This window comes from Lagenorhynchus albirostris, chromosome 2 (assembly GCF_949774975.1).
Source record: "Lagenorhynchus albirostris chromosome 2, mLagAlb1.1, whole genome shotgun sequence".
NCBI classification, from domain to species: Eukaryota; Metazoa; Chordata; class Mammalia; order Artiodactyla; family Delphinidae; genus Lagenorhynchus; species Lagenorhynchus albirostris.
In genome coordinates, this window is record NC_083096.1 from 29,469,971 (window position 1) to 29,497,905 (window position 27,935).

The 27,935-nt window shown below is 37.8% G+C and overlaps 1 protein-coding gene across 1 annotated transcript in view; it reads right to left on the reverse strand.

Annotated features, from left to right (window-relative positions):
• The window catches only part of WDR64 (WD repeat domain 64), a 153,624-nt gene that overhangs the window by 74,581 nt on the left and 51,108 nt on the right, over positions 1-27,935 (reverse strand). Inside the window, exons 9-13 of the mRNA XM_060142078.1 lie at positions 19,669-19,748; positions 13,245-13,384; positions 7,094-7,220; positions 3,932-4,080; positions 1,413-1,536 (exon numbers count right to left, since the gene is read on the reverse strand). Coding sequence (XP_059998061.1) covers positions 1,413-1,536; positions 3,932-4,080; positions 7,094-7,220; positions 13,245-13,384; positions 19,669-19,748 — 620 coding nt within the window. The remainder of the gene's footprint in view (positions 1-1,412; positions 1,537-3,931; positions 4,081-7,093; positions 7,221-13,244; positions 13,385-19,668; positions 19,749-27,935) is intronic.

Consider the following 27,935-nt stretch of genomic DNA (forward strand, 5'->3'; position numbering starts at 1 on the left):
GGAGCAGGGGATGAAAAGTGAGCATAGTTTCTGCCTTCAAGGAATTTATGGTCATGTAGGAAGTCATATAAACAAGTAAAAGAAGTGATCATGCTCTCACTTACTCCTGGGTATGTGGACCACAGTCTCATGGCCCAGATTTCCTGCTAACTTAGGACTTTGGCAATAAGATTTAGTGGGGCAGAAAGCAGGGAGGATACTGCTCAGCTCTTCCCAGGTGATGGGTGGGTGAGAATGAGAGGGGACTGCTGGCTTGTGGGTAGAGTTGCTTTGGGAGCTAGAGAATCCTTTTCCTCAGGGTGTCCTAGACCCAGAGTCTTTGACAATTAACATGTACTTCTGAGGAGGACAAACTGTCACTAGCACTAACAAAGTGAAATATGACTTGCTTGCATGAAAATAATTGTATCTCAGTCATTTATACGAATTTCTTAATGCTTATGCTGGGCAATGGTCATGTGCATTGCTCAGAATTTCTAATTTTCATATGTATGCAGGATGTGCTGATAGAGCGGTTAAGACTGCTTTCTTAAGAACTCTCTTACATGAAGAGCAGTTGCATTTATTCACACCTCATCAACTCAGCATTCATGATTTTATTTCATGTGTACTGTTATCTGTGTACACTTTAAAAACTCAGACTTTCATATCAAGATATTCAGTCAGTCCATCCATTGGCTTACAAGCAAGAATTTATTTAGTAAATATATACCTAGAAGAAATATATTCTGAGTAGTGATGCAGATGGTCATATTGTCTAGATAAAGCGGTTCTTTCGTGGGAGTTCAGAACAAGGTAAGGTGAAAGAAGAGGCAGGCTATAGTTCTCTGGTTCTAGCAAGTTCTATGCAGTTCCCCACAGCATGAGCAGCAAATGACACAGCACAACTGGAGCAGGACATCCTCTCAAGTGTCACATGACACATGCCCTTAAGCAGCTTAGACTTATAAACAAGTCCAGTATAGAATTCTAGGTGTGATATAGCAAAGTTGGATGATATTTTGTCTGGTCCCATATTGTCAGTAAAAATATTATCAGAAGCACTAAATAGAATGTCTGTCTCTTAGCTGATGGTACCCAAAATTAGAAGGACAGAATGAGTCAGTGCAACACAGATAAGTCTCAGTCAGAAAAGAATGAGATGGTATACGTGAAAGACTTTGCAAACTGAAAAGCAACTATATACGTGTAATGTAAGGTATTGATTATTTTGAACGACAGTATCAGGACATTAATGCCAGTTAGAGAAGAGCCTATCACTATTCAGTCAGGCACAGCACTCTCACTGGCACGTTTACATATTCCAGCCTGATTCATGCTTCCCCTCTAATCTAAACAACTTGTAATGAGATCCTAGAACGAATTCTCAGGACACTAAAGCAGGAAGGCTATACTCTGGATATTAGTCTGACCATTATATGCTCCTGTAGCAAAAAGAAATCCACTTTCATCAATAGCTGCAGAAGTCAGTTCAACATTGAAGCCATGAGGGTCTAAAATCTGGTATATTTGGAGGCCAGTTTCGAGTTCCCATACCTACAGGAAAGAACAAAACAATCAAATAATCCATAAGCCCTTCAGTTTTCGTCAATTTTACAATATTCAACATAGCCTCAAAATTGGTACAATGCACATCTAACACTTCTCCCAACATTCTGCCATGAATGTTGGTTTGATCAAAGAAAGGTCTAAAAGATGTAGTGCTGTCTAATAGTTACTTTGCTACCCTGGAGTGTGTCTGTAACATATGTAGGTGGGCTGACACAAGCAGCAACTATTCCAGGCAGCCCCTGTCTGTCCAGGAAGTAGTCAATTGCTCCTGTAAGCACAAAGCAAGCTTAGCAGCAAGATAGAAATGTAACAGTTATGAGTTCAGTGGACAAAGAAATCAAATTGAATTTATTCTTTTTTTTAATAGATCTTTATTGGAGTATAATTGCTTCACAATACTGTGTTAGTTTCTGTTGTACAACAAAGTGAAATCAGCCATATGCGTATATATATCCCCATATCCCCTCCTTCTTGAGCCTCCCTCCCTCTAAGTCATCACAAAGCACCGAGCTGATCTCCCCGTGCTATGGTGCTGCTTCCCACTAGCTAACTATTTTACTCTTTATTGACACTCATCCAAATTAGCTAGGGGTCACAGGACAGAATCTGTGGTTAACAGCATGAAATCTGAGAGAATCATGAGGAAAGGGCTCACTGACCTTTCCAAGGAGTGTTCTGATTAGGGACATGTGCCCAGCTCTTAACAGAGAGAAAAGGGGAAGGGAGGGCGAGGGAGGCTGAGACTTCAGAGAAGGCTGTATGTGTAATTAGGCTGGGTATAATCAGAAAATCTAGAAACACATCAAGGCTCATCACTGTCTCTTTGGAAATGCAGTAGAAGCTTTAGACTTGCAGTCTTTCAGTCTGAATCTTTCCCTTTTCATGTATCTGCCATTGTCAGGTGTATGTTAGACTGTCAGTAAACAATAAAATTGAACTGGCAACACAGTTTATACTCAAGATATTTGGGGACAGGGACAGTATAAACACAGGGCCAGAGATGGGAAGGTGCACTGTTGCTCCAGGGAACTGAAAGTCAGTTGCTGCACCTGGAGTGAAAGAGGGCAAGTGGGAGAAGGAGTAGTTGATGTAATAAATAGTCCGGAGACCAGATAACAAAGGGCCCCCGACTGAGCTGTGGCAGAGCCAAGATCTGAAAGAAGCCAGTCTGGACCTTAAGTCCATGCTCTTAACCTTTGTGTGTCACTGGGTATAGCTGAGGTCCTGAAGGGAGAATGAAGAATGAGGGCCACTGCATGAAGGGGTCTCAGAGGCCACCCATTTCCTGGCCTAAAGTATGATCCCTCGCCAACCAATCAGGTATGAAAACTCACCTAGATGCCTTCCTTTCCCCTTCTCCCCTTGCAGGGAAGACATTTTCTCCTTAAGAGGTCAGTATTTTATGAAAACAGACAGGTTTTAGTTTTAGTTTCCCTCTACTTATTCTGTAGGCATTATCAGAAATAACTGATAATTAAATGAACTTAGGAGATTTGGGCCGGAGGAAGTCTCTAGCAGATAAGCACAGAAGGTCAAAATTGAGAGGGCATTTGAGGAGTCTCCAGATGAATGCTTTCTCCGGTTCCCTGTGTCTCCTTTTGGAGAGCATGCATGAAATAAAAGGATAAACACTGGAAGTACACACCTCCAGCCATCACTGCTAGATGACTTCAGGGGTCATAATTACAGATACAGTTAGGATGGTCAAGTACTCTGGCCTTTAGGGAACACATTAATGGCATAGCCTGAGGATTGCAGAGGAAAGGACTTGGGTATTCACCTCAGGCAAACCTGGGTTCATATCCCAGCCACAATGCTTACTAGTTATATGAACTTGGGCAAGTTGCCTTGATCTCTGAGTCCTAATTTCCACATCTTTAAAATGGAACTCTTTATCTGTCCACAGAGAACTAGTACAAGGATTAAACAAGATCATAGATTTAAGGCACCATAAGGTTCCATGTCCTGCACTTATAGGGGTTATAGGAAACATCTATACATTTCTTCCCCTTCCTTCTTAACATTCTCTTTCCCGTGGCTCAGCTTAAAAAGTTTACACACACACACACACACACACACACACACACACACACACACACACACTAGTTTTTTCTCCTGGATATATTTCCCTTAAAATTCCTATTTTGATTGTAAAGACTACCTTCATTTTTTAATTGAGTGTGTAGCTTAATAACAAGCAGTATGAGCTGGATTAAAATGCTTGTTTTTCATGTGTTCATGAAAGCTTAAAAATAGCTCTAATGTAGGGTTCCATCATATGTGCCATTACATTTATTTAGTCACTTAAGGACTTACCTATAAGAAGAGAAAATTCTATCTTCTTTCGCTTTTTCTTCCTGAAGAGTCAATATGTACTCACCTTAATTACGGACTCAGAGCAGATAGTAAGTACTTGGTGAAAATACTTGTTGTAAAGCATGACATTGATTTCTCGTTCATGGGTGTGAGGAACCCGTTTCGCATCTTGTATCATCCTAGTCAAAGGATACATGTCCATAACCCTAGATCCTGGAACAGAAATAAGAATCTCATAAATACCCAATATTAGAAGATTTGAATCACAAAGGATTTTATTCAACCAGTTGCATTTGCAAATAGTTGATCAGTGAGATTATTAATATCAGTGAGATTATTAATGCCTAGGAAACCTAATGAGGGGAAAATACATCCATTTCTTCAAAAATATTTTTGACAAATAAAACAAATATGATTCAGCCAGAGAAAAGTATTCATTTGGGGCTTCATTAATATTCAAGTGTAGGGCATTTGGGCTTCCTTGATATCTGTTTTTCAGTGACCACTATTTTCCTATTTTTTATAGTCTACTTAGTGAAGTGGAGATTAAGCTACCAAAGGCTGACCCTTCATATTGGTTTTCTCTAGTCTCTCCAAAGAAGTCTCAACAGCAGCAAAATTGTCAGCAGGAGTTAATAAACACTTTCTTAAAGTGTTTAAATTTTTTTTTTACCAGTAATAAAATTGAATCTGTAATAATAAAAAATTATTCCCAACAAACAAAAGTCCAGGACCATCTAAAGTGTTTAAATTTTAAGATAAAGTCTACTCATGTGTTAAAGAGGAATGGAGGTGGCTCTTCTGGTAGTAGTTCTCAATTCAAATACGTCTGGATGGAAATATGAGAAGGATGTGGTAACCAGGTAATCAAACAACACATGGAATGCCTTCATAGGTTCTTTGACATTACACTGACTGTAACTGACTTTATCCAAACTGACAACAAAGTTAGATATTATGCTTATGAACAAGTGGTAATCCTCTACATCAGCGGTCCCCAACCTTTTTGGCACCAGGGACCAGTTTTGTGGAAGACAATTTTTCCATGGACTGGGGAGGGGAGGATGGTTTGGGGATGATTCAAGTGCATTACATTTATTGTGCACTTTATTTCTATTATTATTACGTTGTAATATATAATGAAATAATTATAACACTCACCATAATACAGAATCAGTGGGAGCCCTGAGCTTGTTTTCACTTGCCATTCACTGGTAGGGTTTTGATATGAGTCTGCAAGCAACTGATTTATTATGGTCTCTGTGCAGTCAAACCTCTCTGCTAATGATGATCTGTATTTGCAGCCACTCCCCAGCACTAGCATCACCACCTCAGCTCCACCTCAGATCATCAGGCATTAGATTCTCATAAGAAGTGCACAACCTAGATCCCTCACATGCATAGTTGACAGTAGGGTTCACACTCCTATGAGAATCTAATGTCGCGGCTGATCTGACAGGAGGTGGAGCTCAGGAGGTAATGTGAGCAATGGGGAGCAGCTGTAAATACAGATGAAGTTTTGCTCACTCGCCCACCACTCACCTCCTGCTGTGTGGCCCGGTTCCTAACAGACTATGGACCGGTACCGGTCTGTGTCCCAGGGGTTGGGGCCCCTGCTCTACACGTTTGGCTAGATACACAACTACTATGGAAACAATGCGGTACAAAGAAAGAAAGTGGATCCAGGAGTCATAAGCTTTGGGACTGAATCCCAGCTCTATGTTTCAACTAATATCCTTCTACTAGTCAGTTGAAATATTTAATATTCAGTTTTGACATTTATAAAATAAGATAAATATTAATTCCTACCTTAAGTGGTGGTTGTGCAGATCAAGTGAAATAAAATCCATGAAAGCATTTTGTGGAAGAACTAATCAAATGGTAGTTGTTATAATAGAGTAACAATAACAACAACAATGGTGACAGTTACAACAACATATTCTACAATGTTGTGTTGCTGTCATTGGGGTTTAGAAGATTACTATGGCTGCTTCATTTGAATGAAAGCACAAATTAAAATCTGAGAGATAAGCTTCATGCAGTTCTGATGTCAAGTTGATGGTTGCAGTCAACGTATGCAATTTTAGTGATTAAGCAATACACAAAGCTCTATACTTTTGTAAGCAGAATACTATCAGAATTACATAATATTGGGATGCATCTTTTATTTTCTGATTGTTTTTTGTGTTTTTCTTATTGCCTTGATACTTGAGTCTTTAGTTACTCTGATGATAAATGGGATGAAGATGCTGAGCCCAGCAATCAAACATGCAGTTTGGGGCACTAAGAGAAAATTTGCTTGTAGTCATTTTTGTTATTTTTAGAGGAGGTAGTATAGAGGAGGGGTGCTTACAACTAGAAGTAAGTTCTGTTTTACAAGGTGGAAAATTATCTATCAAGCACGAAGTGCTATTTCACTTCTAATCCAGAAAAAAACCCAAAAGTTAAAAAATAATTATATTCTCTACCAGCAGAGATATCACTAATCATTCCTCTGCCCTAATTAATCCCACAGGAACTCAGAGCAGGTAGTCAGTGGAAAAATGCTTAGGAAATGCATTCTGGGTTGATGTTCCAGAAAGAATAAGTATTGTCAATACCGTTCATTTCTTCTAAACCTTCTTCTGAGAGCAGGCACGTAAATAGTGTTCAACCCAAATGCCAAACAGAGGCTTTTGTCTCTTTAGTCAGCACCTTTCTAAGGGGCAGCAGGAAAAGGGGACAACAAATCTGTTGGCCTCAGTGCTGGGGGTTCTGTCATTCAGGACTCCATCCTCTCTCTCCACTGTTCTTTGTCTAGAAGTGGGAGGGTCAACACACTCCTCACCGAGTAACTGTCTCAGTACCAGAGTGCATGGGGCCAAATTGCCTCCTTGAGGAAAAGGGGCACTGACTCAGCATGCTGGTGCAGCCACTCTAAGATGCATCATATTCCTGCTCCTGATGGTCAAGACAGAGCTGGATTTGCCCTACGTGTAGCAGCAGCTTACATCCCACTTCTCTGCTTAACCCCACCACCTTGACTCCTAGGTTCAAGACCTCATCCACCAAGCTATAGAAAGATAGGAAGGAACAGGATTGAATTCAGTTACCGATTGTGAGGAATCACAGTTTATAAATTTCCCATCTAGTTTTGTTTCTCTTCTAGTCAGTGATAAAGTGCTAGTTAAAAAAAGGTAAAACATCAACATATGAGTTTTGTGTGCCATTAATTGGGTGCACTTACCTGTAACAAGCATGCCATGATTGGAATCAAATACCATAGAGTAAATCTGCATGTCTCCTGGTCCTCCCTGGCTATCATGGAAGACTTGTAATAGTGAAAGAGTCTGTATATCCCACACCCTGAAAACCTGGAGGGATAAAGAACACTGGTCACCATTTTTCCACTTTACTTTCCCTACTCAAAGCTATTTAGGTGAACCATTTTTAGAGTCTACAATATGCTCCTAAAAACTTGTAGGAAATTATGATTTACATATGAGCACTCATTTGCTAAACTTTAATTTGGTTCTTGATTCAATTGTTATTCATTAATATCAGAAGAAAATAAAAGCAGTGACTAAAAGTTTGCCTATAGGAACTAGATTTTTCTATCCTTACAGAAGAGAGGAGAAAGACATAGTACTTATTATCCTTTAAGAATTTGGAGGCATGATAAAGGACTGGCCATGATTAACAGTTGAACTGAAGCCATATTTCTCTTTACACTGTGGATTAGAAAATAGAGAGAAGGCATAGTTTTGGTGGAGGGTTTCAAATTGCTCTTCCATGACTTAAGAAGATGAGAAAATCTTACTAAATGAGGTTTCGAAGAACCCTCCCCTCTTCCTGTCTAGGGATGTAAGAATTACAGAAAGCAGTTTTTAGGGATGGTGTAGATATAGGAAGAGTATAGGAAAATAGGTTATTAGAGCTCTCCTTTGAGGAAGGAAACAGAACTATGTCATTACTCAGATAGAACATGTGTTGATATAATAGAAAGAACAGGAAAGTACAGATTCAGCAAAACTTGGTCAAGTTTACTTTGTCACTTGAAATTAGTATTCTTCATTATTCTGTTTGTTTATTTTTTTAGAAAGTTAGTGTGATTGATTTCAGGAAAAAAAGTGTGACTTGATTAAGGATTACGTTTCCTAGCATGCAACAGCATTAAATAATATTTTTATATTATAAGAGTCATTATATATATTACCTATCACTATATATTACTAATTAAATTGGAATATTTGTTGAATAAATGAGTGATAATTTTATAGAACTACATATAAAACTTTGATAAGTAGTTTTGTTAACAGAGATACTGGCTTCTTATTTGAGACACTTAGAATTTGGTTAATTAAATTAGAAACTTCACTATTGTGAAGGCAGATTGGTCCTTATATGTAGAAGCATAAAAATGTCAAAATCATGTGATTAGGAGCTTTGGCTCACATTTATACACTCTGTAGGCCACTATTACTCAGAACATGTACAACTGGGAGTTACTTCTTTTGTTCTCATAAAAATACAAGTTTGGGGATTAGCTAGAACATTGAAATTTATCAGTGTTTGCATCACAGAGTAAGCAAGTGTAATGGACTCTTTATAAACTTAAGTTCAGGGTCTATTTATGAATTAGGTTCAGAGAGACAAGTAGGGGAAAAATCTAAAAGTGGAATCAAGGAGAGCCAAAGAAATTTATCTCTGTTCTAATTGTTTTATTTATTTATGGCTGCATTGGGTCTTTGTTGCTGTGCATGGGCTTTCCCTAGCTGCGGCGAGCGGGGGCTACTCTTCATTGCGGTGTGGTGGCTTCACTTGTTGTGGAGCATGGGCTCTAGGTGTGCAGGCTTCAGTAGTTGCAGCTCACGGGCCCAGTAGTTGTGGCTCGCGAGCTCTAGAGCACAGGCTCAGTAGTTGTGGCGGACAGGCTTAATTGCTCCATGGCATGTGGGATCTTCCCAGACCAGGGCTCGAACCTGTGTTCCCTGCATTGGCAGGCAGATTGTTAACCGCTGCACCACCAGGGAAGTCCGTAACTGTTTTTGATTCTATAGTTTTGGCTGAGATACTTCATGGTTGGCAGTCTTTTTACTGTACCTGTATATGCTCAGAATTGTGGTTGGAGGAAAGAACAAGGGATGAAGCAAAAGAGGTTTTGGGTTTCAGTTCTAGCCCATCATTTAAATTCCTTAAGCCTCGGTTTTCTTGTTTCTAGAATGGACATGAAACACCAGTACTCTCCACCTCAATGAATTGGTGTGAACATGTTTTGAAACCAGTGATGTTTCAAATCACTCTATGGAGTGATTCTATTTTCTTTATCATATTTCTCTTTTCTTCAGTTCTTTAGGTCTTTTGTGGGTTTTTAGGGAAGTGGTGATTATTGAGCTGGCAGAAGGCACAAAGACTCATTCTGCTGCGTCTCTCCTCTAGGTTTTTCTGCTGCCCTCTCCCCATAGGCTGTCTTAGTTACTGTCATACCAAACTGCTTCCAATTTCCAAAACATCTTTCTCTTTATTGTCTATGTGCATTCACACATACTCTTCCTATCATCTACTATTTCCTCTCTATCTAGCTAACTGTTACTGTTTCTTTAAATCTGTCATAAAGAGAATTAAAGAGTTAGAGTTCAGGTCAGAATACTGCAATAAATTTATGCCTCACTCTGCCATTTCTTCTCCAAACACAGAGAAATAGTAGAGAAAATATAAAAAGAGAGAGCAAAAAGAAATAGCAAGGCTTCAAAGCAAGATATATAATCTCTACAGATCCAACTAAGAGAAGCATACAAAGCAGTGAGTGGGCTCCAGCCAGAGCCTGGGCACTTGTTTGGAACAGACAGTGGTATCAGGGGAGCAGCTCCTGCAGGGCAGACAGGACCAAAAGCACTATCACTACTCCATGGCAGCACCCAGAGCAGGTCTCCCAGTTCAGGAAAAGGAGACTGAGAAGCAATAGGCTGTGCTCTATTTTCATCTGGAGGCATAGTTTATGAAAGTTGTAAGATCAGTGAAAGGGAGGGATGCTGCCTTCTGACCAGAAACTAAACCAAGGCAACCTCTGGCTCAGGGACTAGACCTATTTCTAGACTGGGGCCCAAGGGGCTATGTGAAAGATGGTTGCAGATGTGGAGGAGCTAGCATATAGACACACACACACACACACACACATACAGACACATGCCCCTAAATATTAAAAAGAAACTATAATTTTTAGAAAATTTTAGAGGAGGATATCTTTATGAACTTAAGAGTTAAAAAAGATTTCTTCCTATTTAAAAGACTTTATTTTAGGGTTTTCCACCTTTTTTAAAAAGTGAATCAGCTATACACATATCCACTCTTTTTTTAGATTATTTTCCCATATAGGCCATTACAGAGTATTAAGTAGAGTTCCCTGTGCTATACAGTAGGTCATTACAAGTTATCTGTTTCATATATAGTAGTGTGTATATGTCAATCCCAATCTCCCAATTTATCCCTCCTCCCCCCGCTCCACGACTGGTGACCGTAAGTTTGTTTTCTACATCTGTGACTCCATTCTGTTTTGTAAACAAGTTCATTTGTATCATTTTTTTAGGTTTCACATATAAGCAATATCATATGATATTTGTCTTTCTCTGACTGACTTACTTCACTTAGTACGACAGTCTCTAGATAATGAGCATTCACTGAACCTATTGTGGTAATCATTTCATGATGTATGTAAGTCAGATCATTATGCCATACACCTTAATCTCATACAGTGTTATACGTCAATTATATTTCAGTAAAACTGAGGGAAAATAAATTACTGATAAAAGCCTTATTTTTAGACACTGAATTTCTCACTCCCTAATATTTCCCTCTCTTTTTATTTTTTAAACCAATATAAGCAATAGCACAATGAATATCCTTTAACATAGATCTCTGGGCACTTTGATGATGATGATTTTTTTTTTTTTTTTTTTTTTTTTTTGCAGTACGCAGGCCTCTCACTGCTGTGGCTTCTCCCGTTGCGGAGCACAGGCTCCGGACGCGAAGGCTCAGCGGCCATGGCTCACGGGCCCAGCCGCTCCGTGGCATGTGGGATCTTCCCGGACCGGGGCACGAACCTGTGTCCCCTGCATCGGCAGGGGGACTCTCAACCACTGCACCACCAGGGAAGCCCCTGGTTATTTTATTAGAATAAAAATTTATTTTATTAGCCCACGAATTTTTGCCAGCTTTACCCCCAGTAGTACTATGTGAACATGTCTGTATTCTTTGCCATCTCCCTCTTCCCTCCTCCTTTTTTCCTACTGATTTGTTAACATTTTTTGTTTGTTTAAGAATATTATTCCAGTTTATGTCATTTTTGTTGCATTTTTCCCCATTCTGCTGTCTTTCTTTATCCTTTTTTATGCGTAAAAGAAGGCTGTCTGGGCTCAGGACAGATACAGGATTGGCTACACTTTTTTTTTTTTTTTGCGGTACGCGGGCCTCTCACGGGTGTGGCCTCTCCCGTTGCAGAGCACAGGCTCCGGATGCGCAGGCTCAGCGGCCATGGCTCACGGGCCCAGTCGCTCCGCGGCATGTGGGATCTTCTCGGACCGGGGCACGAACCCGTGTCCCCTGCATCAGCAGGCGGACTCTCAACCACTGCGCCACCAGGGAAGCCCGGCTACACTTATTTAATGCAAGTTATTTAGATGTCATTTTCCTTTACATGTGCAAAATTGAGATAATTACAGGGTTGTTATTAGCATCAAGTAAGTTGTGATGTAAAATAATGAGCACAGTGTGTGCCTCTTAGTAAGCATTTGATAAATGATAGCTATTATAATAATTTACAGTTTGAATGTTTATGTAGTCACATTTATTTTTTTTGTTCAGCCATAGGTGTTATGCCTAGGAATTACCTGATGGCTACATGAATATTCACCTGTGTTTTTTTCTGGAAAATTTTAGGACTACTAAGGTTTTATATTTTACATTTAAAATCTTTAATCCGTATGGAATGCATTTTGTTGTTAATTGTGAAATGATGATCTGATTACTTATTTTTTCCTAATATAGTTAATCAGTTTTCCCAACATTTAATGAACAAACAATCCTTTGCTCACAGATTTAAAATGCTACTTTTATCATATACGAAATTCCCATTCACAATCATGTGTGAATTTTCTCTTTTGTTTCATAGATGTGTCTACTGATGCATTGACTGCTGTTCTGTTTTATTTATTGAGGCTTTACTATAATTTTTAATATCTGATAGGGAAAGTGTCATCTTGTAATCATATCTTCCAAAGTTTCTAGGATATTCTTTTATGTCAACACTTTTACATTAAATTTGGCAAACTAATGTCTAAATAATCCTGAATAACATTAAGTGTATAGCTTAATTTGATGGAGAGTATCTTTTACAGTATAATACTCCCATTTAGGAAAGTCCTTACATTCATGTTCTTAAATAAAAGTACCTCAGAATAACTTCATAGTTAACAATATTAATAGTGAATATTGCTTGTTAAGATTATTTCTAGGCATTTCATACATTTTTGCTCTTGTGAATGCTACTACCCCTTTGACCATTGTTTTCTGTTTCTGCTCTTACACAGAAATTTATTTTTATAAATTGCTACTATCAATATAACCAGCCACTTTACCAAATTTATATGCTCTAAAACTTTTTGAATTTTTCCAGCAATCACATTATTTGCAAATATGCAGTCTCCTCATTTCTAATAGTTGTAAGTCATTTTTCTTTTTTTATTACATTATTTAGAACATTTAAAACACTGTGTAGTAATAGCAATAACAACAGAAATCTGTCTTTGTTCCTTCTTTGCTTTTTTAAAAATTGAAGTAGAGTTGATTTACAATGTTGTGTTAGTTTCTGGTGTACAACAAAGTGATTCAGTTATACATTATATATTGTTTTTCATATTCTTTTTCATTATGGTTTATTACAGGATATTGAATATAGTTCCCTGTGCTATACAGTAGGACCTTGTTGTTTATCTAGTTTATATATAGTAGTTTGTATCTGCTAATCTCAAACTCCTAATTTATCCCTCCCCCACTCCCTTTCCCCTTTCGTAACCATAAGTTTGTTATCTATGTCTAGAAATCCTTATTTTTTCTGTCTTTAATGATCATGGGAGGGCTATATTGTGTTTTACTATTGAGGATAGGCTCTCTTTCTAATGTTGTATTCCTTTTATTCTTGTCTTTAAATATGTTCTTTCTTATGCTGAAATCAATAGAAACAGAGCACAGTGACTTATCATTTCCTTATCCAAATTCACAATATTTTTCTCAGTGACTATCAGCCGTTTCAGTCAAAAATTGTATGTATTCTAGGTTTTCCAATAGTTGATTTTAAGGGAAAGAATTGTTCTGTTTCATTTTTGTTGTTTTCTTTTTGTTACCTTTGCAGAAGATAGGCTGATGACATGTTGGTCTGTCTCATTTGTTACAATCTCGGTGATACTGAACATGTGCCCCACAAGTTTCCCCACTGGCTTGGTGCTGATATTGGGGTGCCACAACCGGAGCACTTTATCATCTCCTGAAAGAAGGACACGTGAAGATTATTTATTTTCTCAGAGTTGCAGGTGGTCACAGTTTAAAGAGTCTCTCTCACCCTTAATCATATCCTTATTTTTCTTCTAATATCAAATCACAGTCTGTTTCTTCCAGGATGTTGTCTATGATTGACTTGCTAAGAGTCTAGCCTTGTTTTGGATCTGCTTCTTCTTGTCAAGACTGTTTTTTAATAATTGTATTTACATATATAAATGTGAATTCTCATAAATATTCTATGAGTCCTTTTCTTGATTTAACACTTTCCTACTCATTCATGCATTAATGTATTATTTATACTTTATTTACTTCCCAAAAGTACTTAAGACAGCTGTTCTTTTGTTTCTACATTTTAAAATTATGCAAGCATTATAATAATAAAAGGAATCAAAAGAAGTGAAAAATTGCACATAATGTTTACCATTATAACAAATCAGCTGTTTTTGTTTTTCCATCTTCCCTTCTAGCACATACTCATGAGCATACAAAATTTATATGCAATTACTATCATGGCATAGATAAAATTTTATTAATTGTTAAAATCATATAGGTACATAGTGAAAGATTTAAACAATATGGAAGGATATTATTATTGTAAAAATGTCCTCTTTTCCCTTATAATCCCTAGTTCCACACCCTATAGGTTATCACTGTTAACTTCTTTTTCTCTCTTACAAATAGACTTCTTTATTCTTTTTGGCCGCACCATGCAGCATGCAGGATCTTAGTTCCCCAACCAGGGATCGAACCTGCTCCCCCTGCAATCGTAGTGAGGAGTGTTAAACACTTGATGGCCAGGGAAGTCCCACGAATAAACTTTTTATTTTCAGAGTTAAGAATAACATTTTTTGGGCTTCCCTGGTGGCGCAGTGGTTGAGAGTCTGCCTGCCGAGGCAGGAGACACGGGTTCTTACCCTGGTCCGGGAGGATCCCACATGCCGCGGAGGGGCTGGGCCCGTGAGCCATGGCCACTGAGCCTGCGCGTCCGGAGCCTGTGCTCCGCAACGGGGAAAAAAGAATAACATTTTCCCATTTATATTTAAATACTTTGAATTATTTTCAGAAAATACTTTTTCTCAACAACAAAAAAAATCACTATCACACATAAAATATACACAAATAAAAATATATTATAAATGTTGCCCAAATACAAAAATCACTGTTTTAAAATGTATTTTTATCAAGAAATTGCAGGATGCTATATTGAATGCACTTTCTAGTCTGGGAAATGTAGTCTAGCTGTATATCCAGTAAGAGATAATATAGGTTTGGTGAATAGCTGTCAGTTTTTATGATATAACTAGATGTGTGTGTATAAACATATATGATAATAAAATTTTTATTAAGTTTTAGTTTTTAATATCAAAATTATAATAGATCATGGGTAAAAGATACAGTCAAACAAGTCAATTAGCAGATATAAAACAAAGTACTGTTTTAGACCCAGTAAAATTGGTTATCAGTTACATGATTAAAACTGAGTAATTCCAATAATGCAGTATCTTGCCTGATTTGCTTTTCACTGTCTATGGCTAAGAAGTGTCACGTTTCTCAGATATGTTCAGAACCCTAAGCCTCAGGCCCATAAATCATCCTAGATAATGTTAGGGTAACTGCTGAAATGGGCACTGTCACTCCTGAAGGATAAGACCACTATTCCCTGAAGAAAATCTATGACTTGTCTATTACATGCAGAAGGATTCAATAGATGATTGCCACCTGAGAAATGTCCAGGCCTTTTAAACTAAGGACTTTGTTCAATATGCATTGTGAAGGAAACTCAATCTTCCAGAGGTTCTCTATTATCTACTACCAGAGGTCTTCCAGCTCTGCTTGCTTTTCATTGATAGTAATGAAATCCTTATATAGTCTGTGTGGCTACTTTTTGGACCCAGAATGTACAGAGGGACACAATACTAACCTCTAAATGCATACAGTATTTCAACTGCATTATTATTATTATTAATCAGCTGTCTCATGCTCCAATTTATAGCTATCTATAAACATGCCTTATTTGTACTTTAGATTTTGAATCCTTGAATATTAGAAATTCAACCTGATCTTTATGAGGTTTACCATGTCTAGTCCAGAGCAGCTGTGTAATAAATGTTTGTTGAATGAAACATGAACAAATGCATGCAGAGTCCCCAAGATAGTTGGGATGGCAGATAATTGTTTTTATATACTAGACCTTCCAAATTAGGAGGTTAATTCTTAAAATGGCCAGTAGAGACAACTATTGGGTAAAAAATTCTTGATGTGCAACAAAATAATGCTCAGGAAATACCTTGTCCTGGTTTGGCTTTTTTTTTTTCCTTCTGCAAGAACTTCTGTTTTTTCAAGCTCATCAAACGTCCCTGCACATTTAACACATTCAACTATGTTTAGCAAATCTGCTTTTAGAGTATATTTTGAGTCATCAGCTGCTACATACTGCACATGGAGCAATCAACAAGAGTATTCTCCTGAGAAAAATGTGTTTTCAGTTATTGAGGATTTGCATTTTCTACTAACAGAGGCTCCATAACTGTGGCAATTCAATAAATTACACATGGTGAAAAGAATTAGCTGCTTGTCAGTCATACTGCTAAATGTTTTCTTGCCTTTGGAAGAGTGCTAGAAACACTATAATTAGCAGGTTTTCAAAGCTGAAATGGGGATCTTATAATAATTAACACTGAGGTTAATGAGAGTCAAATGTTTTAATCCATAAGCACTGAAGTGGTTTGAGTCCCAAAACATTACCAAACACATTTTTTTCCCAGAACTGATTAAAATACTTAAGACTACAAAGTATACAAAAGTTGGTCCGTTCCTTTTCTCTTTTTTAAATAAAATGAATTAATTTATTTTTTTAAATTTATTTTATTTTTGGCTACGTTGGGTCTTCGTTGCTGCTCACGGGCTTTTCTCTGGTTGTGGTGAGTGGGGGCTACTCTTCGGTGCAGTGTGCAGGCTTCTCATTGTGGTGGCTTCTCTTGTTGCAGAGCACAGTCTCTAGGCACATGAGCTTCAGTAGTTGTGGCATGCAGGCTCAGTAGTTATGCCTCGCAGGCTCTAGAGCACAGGCTCAGTAGTTGCAGTGCACGGGCTTAGGTGCTCCGCAGCCTATGGGATCTTCCTGGACCAGGGTTTGAACACATGTCCCCTGCATTGGCAGGCGGATTCTTAACCACTGAGCCACCAGGGAAGCCCTGGTCCATTCTTATGTTTTGCATTCTTTTGTGTGGGAATGAAGGTTGTCCAAAGGAATTGGTTAAGATTAATGTGACAGCACATCTTTCAGAACAATCAGATTTTAGAAATCAAATCTCACTGTAGCCATGTATTTAAGTACTACTTTTTCAAAGGCTTTGTGTGCAGGGCTCAGGTTGAAGCAGGACAGAAGTCATTGCTTTTATCTAACTGAAGACAAGCTGCGGTGAATGCAGCATCCACTGCAATCTGATTCTCAGGCAATTTTGCTGCTTACTCTCTCACCACCAATATACTCTCCTTCCCTCACCTACTCCCTCCTTCTGACTTCCGGCCAGGACCAAGCAAGTAATGAGCCAAGATAGTCAGGAAAGGGCAATGGGGGATCAGGAAATTATGATACAAGCATTCTACTTCTTTTATTGAAAACATCTGATTTTAGTATTTCTTCTGTTCCCTTATGTGTTATAGATCTCATTATGGAGCTCTCTACATGATAGCCTTAATTAGTACAGCTTAAAGAGTTGGATTCCTGTGTGTGCTTAGAATCATCAGTATTGAGTGTCAGGAAACTTGCCCCCAGTCTAAGCCGTGACTCCCACATATTGCTTTTCAGGTTCTTATCCAGACACCTTTCTTTCTTTTCTTGATGTCTTTAACTGAAATGTAGGTTTGTGACCAATTAATGCTTTGTTTTTCTGAATACACGAAGCTGTGGTTATATATTGAATAACACCTAATTGGAAAACTCGGCTCCAATTTTTCAAAAGGACAATTTAGTTTATCTCCCATGAACAGGAAGTTTTTAAAACAATAGTATCAGAGTATTACGTTCAAAAGAATCTTAAAATTTATGTAGTCCAACTTCTTCATTTTACCAGATAAGGAAAATGAGCACCAGGCAGAGATTAAGTGATTGTTGAAAATCATACAGTTGGCTAGTGGCCAGGCTATGACTAAACCCAGTTCTTCTATCTTCTAGTTCACTGTTTTCATTAGTTTTGCTTTCCAGTAGACTACAACAAAATTTTTAAAAATAAGATTTGAACCACAATCTAATTTTAAGTAAGTGTTGTGGCAGGCCCAAAGCTGAGGACAGATTTAAGTATAAACTTTAAATGCACAGTGTACTTGAAAAAAAATTAACTTCGTGTCCTCAAAGGAGATTACCCTGTCATGAAGTGAAAGTGCAGCTATCATTATGTGTACCTCAAGGCTGAGGCAGGATACTCTTTGTAGGAAACCAAGTATTTCCTGCTGTGTGCGTTTTGGGAGAAGAAATTTGAAGAAATCTTACATGGAAGGGGGCCAATAGCACTTATTCATCTAACATCTCGCCTCCTTTAGTGAATATGTGTACTCTAAGCATTTACCAAATGGTATATTTGTTGATGTTTTTGATGGCAGGGCTTTCTCCTTCTTTTTTAAAATCTTTTTTCTCTTTTAAAGTTCAGATCTCCAGTATAGGCCATTTTCTTGATGTTTATTTGTTTGGGTTTCTGTTTTGCTCATTTACATCTTTCAAGTCTACATGTCCCTTGTTTCCTTTAAGGTGACCCTGATCTCCTTGAGGAGCCTCTGGAAGCTCATCTTCTCCAACACACAGGTAGCCTACGGAGTCCTTAACAGCTCCTATCTCCAGCCAGATCTTTACCCATCACCAGTAGGAATATCCTCTCAGATGTCTAATTGACACTTGATATTTAAGTTCAAAATTGAAATTTTGTTTGCATTCTTTCTCCATATAAGCACCCTCTTCTCAATTTCTATGTAATTATCAATGCAACTGCTATTCTTCTATGTTTCCCTCCTTACAAACTTGGAGCTGGCTGCTTTTATTAATCCCCAATATCATTCTGTCTCCAGGTCTTATGAATAATTTATTTTTCCATGTCTTAGAGACTGACTCTTGCTTTTCTTTTTCTAGAGCACCTACAATAACTCAGACCCTCACCATCTCACTCATGACTTCTGTAACAGCCTCCTAATGAACTGAAGATTTCAATTTATTCCAACAAAACCTGTATAAGTTGATCAAAGTGATTGTGCCTAACTGTTGTAAATGAATTGAATTAATAATTATTGATAACCTACTATGTGCCAGGCATACCTTACCTCAATTAATCTTAAATACTACCATATGAAGTAGGTGTGGTTTTTTGTTATTGTTAGCATCAGTATTAGCAAATTTGGATTGAAGACTTATTACGTGCAAGACCCTTCCTGTGTAAGTACTTTATTCTTATAATACTATTACGAGTAGGTATTATTATCAGCTCCATTTTGCAGGTGAGATTGAAGCATACAGGAATTAAATAACCTATCCAAGGCCATACAGCTTGCCAGTAAGAGAGCCAGGATTTGTTCCTAGGCAGTCTGACTACAGATCCCAGGCTGAAAGCCATCACAGTCTTAGAACCTCAGTATGATAGATAAGGAGTCTGAGGCCGGAAGAATATTTCAGTCCATCACCTTTCCCCTCAAGTTTCTTATGTTTGTCATCTTTCCTCCTACTCTCAGCAGATAATCTTAGCCCTTAAATGTTGGTATTTTTCAACATTCTATCCCTGGTCCTCTTCTCTGTTAATGCTAAACCATTGGCTCTTTACCTTTTTGTCAGGGACTCCTTTGAGGATTTGATAAAATTTTGGACTTTCTTTCCAGAAAAATGCACATAGATACACAAGCATTCAGCCGCAGGGGCTGTAGGACTCCCTTAAAGCCCACACATGGGCCCCAGGCTAGGAATTCATGCTCTTACACATTGAAACAAGTTCTAGAGAGATTAAATATTTAAAAGTAAAATATACAACAAACAAAAAATTATAGTAAATATGGGAGAATTTGTTTCACACATTCACAGGCTGGGGAAGGCCTTTCTAAGTGTGCCACCAAATCAAAAAGCCACAAAGAAAAAGAATGACAGATTTGACTTTATACAAACTTTAACATTCTCTAAAAGTTTTCTCTAGCAGTAAAATGCGATAACTGTATGAAACTCTATAACTGTGTTAATTAAGGAGAGCACTGTTTGCAAAGTAGAAAATCTCTGTGTAACATGAAATGCCCTCTTACCTCCCGTGACAATCACATTTGCTTTTCTACTGTAACAAAAAGTGTTTGCTCCTCTTGGCATGGAAAACTCTCTGACAGGCCTGCAAAACACAAATTAGATATAAAGCTTGTATATTTTTCCTTATAAAGCTAATTCCAACTTATAAATAGATTGTGTTCAAGAGGCTCACTTCTAAGTTGTTATGAATCCATTTACCCACAGAAAATATTATAAGCAAAGATTAAATTCTTACTGACCCACAGAATCTACTTACTCCATAATATGATATTAATGCAGCATTTGCATTGTTTCTGTTTAAAAAGAAATCCTTTCCTCCACCCTGGAGTTGCGGTTGTGCTGATGTTAAGGCTGGGCAGAGATATATCACGTCTTAAGCCAGAAAGTATATTGCTCAGCTAAATGAGTGTAGTACAGAATGGCAGGAATGTATTTGGATACTTCCCCCTCACTCACTACCCACATCCAACTTGCTGTCAAGTCTTGTTGATTTTACCTCCTAAATAGACATGAAATCTGACCACTTCTTCCCATTTCCGCCACAATGTCTTGGTTCAACTCTCCATCCCCTCTCACTGGAACTACTGCAATAAACTGCTAATCTCTCAGCTTCTACTATTTTCCATTCTCTTTCCCCAATCACACTCCAAATCCTGTTGTCAAGTTGCAGCCAAAGTGATCTTTCTAAAACATGAGTTGGATCACATCACTTTTCTCCAGTGGACTCCTGATACTCTAAGAAACACCAGGTTCCTTCACCTGGCCCACCAGGCCCATATGGTGCTGGATGGTCCTTGTCACCTTTTCAGGCTCACTCCATGCCCTCCTCTTCCCCTGGATCCAGCCATGTGGTCTCTTTAGCTTCCTTTCTGGCCTCACTGAACTCTCTTTCTCCTCAAGAGCTTCTGCACAGGCCAAAGATTTTCTTTCCCCGGATCCTAGCCACACTAACAGACACCCTCCTGTAAGTGTCAGCTTAAATACCACTTTCTCAGAAAGGCCTTTCCTGGACTCCACCCTCCTGCCCCCACCAAATAAATAAGTCTTTTGTGTTATTTTCTAGTCTAGTACCATGTTATTTTCCCTTAGGCATAAAGCACCTGACCTTAGTCTCCTCTTGCCTTGTATGTTTCCTTTTCTTTTCTTTTTTCATAAATAAAATGGTAATATATACTATTCTGTTCCTTGGTTTTTTCACTTAATAATATATCTTGACGATCTTTCCAAATCAGTAGGTAAAAAACTTTCTCATTCTTTTTTCTAATTGTCATAGAGTATTCCTTTGTAAGACTAAATCATCACTTAATTTCTGAGGGACATCAAGCTGTCTCAAATTTTTTGTGATTACAAATAATACTGCAACTTTCTTATAAAAGTGCCATGTCATATGTATGTATTTCTAAAAGACAAGTTCTTAGAAGTGGTATTGCAAGTCAAGGGGTACATGTATTTGTAATTTTAAATTATATTGCAGTTTCTTTTTAATTCTTTTTGCCCACTAGACTACACTTCTTCAAATGTGGCTCTTTACAAAAACTGGGCCTCATAAAGCATAACTTCTATGTAGCTTATATTTTGGGGTTATCTTTGAGATAATAAACCTAAGGGACAATACCCAGAAGCATCTTGGATTGCAATTATCACCCTAAACTTCAGGTGAGAATAAATTTTCATTATAAGGGCCCAACGTGGATTTAGGTTATAAAAGAAATGGATGTGAATTAAACACAAGCTGTAGATTTCTCAGAACACAATCACAAAGTCAATGAGAGAGCATGTAAATGAAGTCTGAATTGCAGTCTTTGGGAAGATGCAGATATAAGATTTGGCTGAAACAACTTTGTTTAATGTCAGAAAAATTATGAAGAAAAAATTTGCTCAACTAAATTCAGGAATTTACATAAGAGGCTCTTACTGGGAACCATGGATCATGTGTAGTTTTTCCAATTATGTTACTTTTTATTCTTCCTTAAACCTAAGGTAAAGAGTATTCCTTAGAACCCTACATCCAACTTCATCAACCTCTTAACTTAGAGGTTAACTTCATTAACCTCTTTACTTAGGTCAGGAATTCTCATGACCTTAGAGCAGTGGTTCCTAAACTTGGAATCAGAATCACTTTGGATGCTAAAATATAAATTCCTGATCCTATCCCTAACTTAGTAAATCGGAATCTTCAAGGGGTTCAGAAATTCATATTAAATTTTTTTCCAAAATGTTTTCTCACATATATGCCTATAACATTTACTTGTAAATTATATACATATATTACACAATTAATATAGTATGTATATTATAAACAAACAGCAATAAAAATGTGATAAAAATGTAAAAGAAAGGGAATTTCTACCCACTTTCTGATTGCTCATCTTGCATTCCCTCTGGGGTATATGCACCCTGCTTTTGAGTTGGTTCCTGATAGTTTCAAGAAAGAATATGAGAGCTCTTTCTGATTTTTTTTTTTTAACAGGAGCCCCAGTAGGAGGAGGTAGTGGGAAGGACAGACTTCTGTAGGGACCTGCCATAAAATGGATGGAACTTGACAGGGCAAACTGGTGAAGTGGACTTAGAATGCACCCAGGGTTGAGGTCAGGAGGCCTAGATTTTGGTCACATTCTGTTGCTAAATATATGACATTAGAAGCGTCACTTAATTTTGCTGAACTACAATTTCCCCACTTATGAGACCAAGGATTTGGATATAGCTTAAATAGCTTCTACTACTTAAAATCTTTGATTTTATGCTTTCTGTGTGGATGTGGCTGGGTAGGAGTCCAGCAGGCCACTGCATAGCTTATGTAGGTGGTGGCCAGCACTATGCAGCACACAACCTGCATAACCGTTACCAGTGGCCCCTGGATTGGGGCAGGGGAAAGTACATGAACAAAGACTCCAATGACTCATTGTACTTTCTAATCAGTAGTGTAGCTCCCCCCGTGTGGGGGAAGAAGTGAAATTAGAGCAGCTAGAGGGTTGTGGGAGAAATAGATCTGAATTTATGGATTCATTGAAGGTTGTTGACTATAGACTTTCCATATTGGAAATGTTCGGGATAGTATGTTTGAAAATTGTTCCTGTCTTACCTAAGATTATTAAAGCATTAGATTTCTGTATTAAATAATGTCTGCAGTTGGCAAAGGAGTTGGGGAGAGGGCATAGTGAGCTAAAAGTATACTCTGAAAGGGAAGTAACCAAGAGAGAGAAATTCCCCAATGACAACAAGACCTGTGAAAGAATTTTGGGGGGCACTCAGTAGGGCCTCAACAAAATTTACTGAGTACAAACTGAATGTCCAGCACTGGCCTAGAGGAAATATCAGTGAACTGTGATAGCAGAGGTGAGAGTGTTCATTAGTTAAGATGTGTACAGGAGCCAGGCAGGTAAACTATATGAGCGAAGTGGGCTGGCTAGGAAACTACAGGGAGTGCACGGAGAGTGCATGTCCTGTGGAAAGTGGGAGCCAAGGCCCAGAGTCAGTTAACAAAACCAAATAAATGACTGTAAATGCTACCAAACAAAACACCATTTGCAGGTTGCATTTAGCTCGTGAGACTACCAGTTTGCAACCTCTGAATGAGACAGCTCCTATATTTTAAAAAACATACACGATGATAAAATAGCAATAGTTTAGACAAAATTTCCAATTTTGATAAGTGAGAATGATCATTTAGAGGAGAAAAAAATAGCTCTTTTTGTTTTAAAGTTCAAAAGTAAAACAAAGTATCAGTTGTTAAGTCCTAAGTGGGAAGTTTACTAAATAAACAGGAATAGATTATACTACTTCTATGTAAAAAGATACCTCTAAGATATTTTAAAAGATTTTTTCTTCCAAAAAAATTATATCTAGTTTATAGTAGTAATTTTTCTGACTAGCTAATGCAAAGGTAAACTGTAGTCCTAATTTATTCAAATTACTTATTTACAGTTCATGAAAAGCAGCCCTAATTCAGTAACATAAATCTAAAGTCAGAATTTAGAATTTTGAAAATGTTTAAACGTTCCAGATAAGAAGTAGTTTCTACTTATCTCTGGTGACTTATTTACACTTTTGCCAATGACATGTTTTTCTGGTTGACTGAATGAACTGAACTTGATTAGGTATAAACTGGGAAGTCATTATTTTCTTCTACCCTTGTCTCCAAACACAGTCTCTTAGTACATCATCGTGCCCCAGCAGCAAGTCTTCTTGGACCAGTTTCCATTAGAAAGGGAAATTCCTGCTAAACCACTGACTGTGGCCCACAGGAAATTCACACAGGCTAGTCATGCAGGACAGTGTCAACCTGAATGCAGCCCCACCCTATTGTCTTGGGTCCCTCCTGCCAGGTAGGAATGTGTGCATTAGGCACAGCAGGGGCAGAGCTGAGGGCCCACAGTAATTTTGGGGGCCCACAGAAATGTTCTAATTGTTCTTAAAATCAAAGGAAAAAGTTTAAGTTTAGGGTCAAGAGAAGTGTTTTAATTTTTTCTCATATCAGAAAAACTAAAATTTTTAGAGCCTAAAACATTAAAAAAGTTGAAGTCTTTAAAATTATATCAAAAATAACGTGCCATATTGACAGCGTTATGGTGGGAGGGACACATGAAGGCAAAAGTGCTCAGGGCCGCATGTCATAATATGGTCCAGCCTGCAGCCTTCAGAATTCCCCATGGGGAAGCAAGTAGTGGTCATAATGTGCATATGTCACCTGTCAAACTTGCCTAAGGTGAGCCTGTGTCCTTTGGGGCCTCAGCAAGTAGCCCCTGGGGAGCCAGATGTATTTCCCTGCTTTTTTGGCTCTCCTGGAGCTCTCCTCCAGCGGCCTGAGGTGCGGAAAACTCTCTACCACCTCCACTCTCACCCTGGGGATGGCAGACCAAATGCCTCAGCATTGCCCATAGTTCCACAGCTAGGTAACTGCATCCTCCTTTTCAACTATTTTAGAATTGCTTGTTGTTTCTTCATTGTTGTGGGTGACTGATAAGAGTCATGGGACTGGTCTGACTACCTTCTAATAATTCTGTGAGGATGGTTTAGTATATCTTTCTTTAAATGGAACTTTAGCTGAAATTCTAAGATAGCAGGAAAAGAAACATTTAATGCCCTGTTAGTTGATTATGGATCTATCAAACATTTTTACATCAATGTCTCAGCATGTAAAATGGGGATCATACATACTTCCCATTAAAATTTTTTTGTTTTTTTAAAATACCTGCCCATTAGATAAAATTAATCTATTTTCCTGGCCCACATAATTAAATGGACCAGAAATGGATGAACTGTGTCTTTCAATAAAGCCAGTTGCAACTAATTCATATAATTGATTCAAAAAAATTCAAAATTCATATAATTGATTCAAAAAAATTCAAAATTGATTCAAAAAAAATCAAAATTCAAAAAATTCATATAATTGATGTCAACTGGGAAAAAACTTAAAAGAGCTGCTTTTCACAGATATTTTATATACATATTCAACTGCATAGTTTTAAACAGGTTGCTTTCTTATTCTGTAACTAGGTGTAATTTACTCTAACTGGTACATACCAGAGTGTTCTCTGAGAAAGTTATGATAATATTAACTAGTATTTCCACAGCATTTTACATCTGAAGAATGAAGAGAGTTTTCACTCAACATCTTACAGTGCAGTGAGAGATCTGGTTTGGTGTTTGGACTTGAGCTCAGGTCCTCCACACCATGGTCCCTCCTCAGGGATGGGGTGGTAGGCCAGGAGTTGGGGGGGACCATCCTCTTGTCTAGGATGCCTCAGGGGGACCCACCTCTAAACAGTGACCACACCAAGATAGCACTAGACTCATAGTCTTATGTACAATGTTGGCCCATATTGTCCATTCCATAACAAAATAAAATGTAGATACCATGCGCCTTTGAACACAGAAGGCTCCCAATAAATATGTTTGAATACCCTACAGGGAAAAATACCACTGGTTGACAGTACTGTACCAGTTTTCAGAGTCACACAGAATAGAAATATATTGATTCTGGGAAGTTCCCTCTGAAATTTTCCCTGAGATAATAGTACTTTTGAAGGAGAAACATTTTCTAATAATTTCTTCAAAATGAAAAAAAAAAAAATCCAAACACTATACTATCAAAAGACCTTGCCTGAATCATAGCATACTTCACCTTAGTTTCCTTGCTAATGTTACACAAATTTGTGAGCTCTGATCTGGAGAGGGAAGCAGGGTAATCAGATGGAACGTTACATAATTAGGGTTATTCACTGAATGTAATACGATGCTCAGACAGGAAAGCATTCGGGGGGATCATGTAATTGCTAAAGGTGAAGGGCCATTGAGCAAGCTTGTATCCTCTCTTATCTTCCCTTGGGGTGGGGGTAGATGGGAGGAATGCAGGGGACAAAGAAGAAGTCATTTTTATTTCCTCCTTAATGATGTAAGGCAGGAAATTTGCGTGCCTCAGGTAAAGGTATTTTTTTTAGATAGCGGTCCTCACTCTGGGTTACTGCCTGTGATTAATCCATATTGTACCCATTCCCAAAGAACAAGAGAAGGTGCAATAGAAAACTTCAGATCAGAGTATGGTAAACTTTTTCTTTAAGGATCCGGATAATAAATATTTTACACTTTCCTATTTACTCTCTGCCACTGTAGCACAAAAACAGCTGTAAATAACACGTAAACAAGTGAGCATGGCTGTGTTCCCATATAACTTCATGAGCAATGAAATTTGAATTTCATATAATTTTCATGGGTCATGAAATATTACTCTTCTTTGATTTTTTCAACGATTTAAAAATGTAAAACTTATTCTTAGTTTGCAGATGCTACAAAAGCAGATGGCCCGCTGAACATGGGACATGCCATTTTCTGACCCTTACTATAGAAGTGGGAACACAAAGCACAAACCAGTACAGGTCTACAGTAACTCCACCTGATCTCAGTATTAAAATTCATTGTCTGATGTATTTCAGTATCTTTATTAAGGAAACAAAAAGGGGAACTTTTACATTTATTGAGCACTAACTATATATACCATGCATTAAGCTAGGCACTTTACCTGAGTAAATTAGGTTAATTTTTACATACCTTATAACACTACGAGGTAGGTATATTCATTCCCATTTAAAGATGGAAAAACTGAGACTAAGTAGAGCTAATGGTAACGTGTTCAATGGTCACAAAGCCTTGAGTGTCAGACAGAAACCAGTTCTGACTGGCTCCATAGCAACCCTACTGAGAACCACTACATACTTTCTAATATTACAATCTGCCTCCAAGCTGGGTAACTAATAAAGAGTAATGCTAAGTAGTTAATTGCTCATCTCTTGGAATTGCCAAGCTATTAAAGGGTTAATGGTTCAACTTATGTCTTGCAATAGGCCAATATTCTTTACATGGCAATATTAATAGCATATGTTCATTTTCCTGCTGGTACATTTGTGAAATTACCATACAAAATTATGACCAGAATGATAATCATTTCTTAAATGGAAAATTTTTTTTGAGAGGAGTTTTTTCCTGCCTTTCTGGGAGCTGTACTGGCTTCCATTTTAACAACTGGCCAATTATGAATTAGTATAAATGCAGTTTCATCTGTCTCAGCTTAAGACTTATCATAAGAAATTACAGAGATAAGAATATGATGAATCTAGGGATGGAGTGGACTTGACTCTCTATTGAAATGACTCTTCAATGGCACTGACAGTTCTGGAAAACATGATTACACTGTATCACTTGAGAAATCTCTTTAGCTTCTAGATTTAGGAGAGTGACCCAAGGGAGTAGATGAAAAGTCAGCCAGAATTTGACAGAATAGATCAATGATCATTATTTGCTGAGTTTGTATATTTTTGTCTCACAGTTCCCTGACCCTCTTGGGCCAAATTCCAGGAGATATGGTGAATACGAGGAAGCTTGGAATTGAGCTTAAAGACAAACTCCTGCCTATTGCAAAATAGATGCTCTTCAGACCTAAGACCAGAAAGTACTGGCAAGTATGAAAAAGAAAACCTTCTAGATAATTTAAGTGTTTACAGCTACAAAGTACCAAATCTACAGAACACTGTAGAGAGGAGGAATTTAAATTCCCTACAATAATATTACATAAATAAAAAATACATACTAACATTCATTTTGAACAAAACATATAAATAAAAAGATTTATTAAACCCAAAGAATGGTTGCATCTCTCTGTGTGTGTGTGTGTGTGTGTGTGTCTGTTTGCACATAAGTAAAAATGGAATGGGATACAAGGATAAAAAGAAAAATGGAGCTGAAGGAATCAGGCTCCCTGACTTCAGACTATACT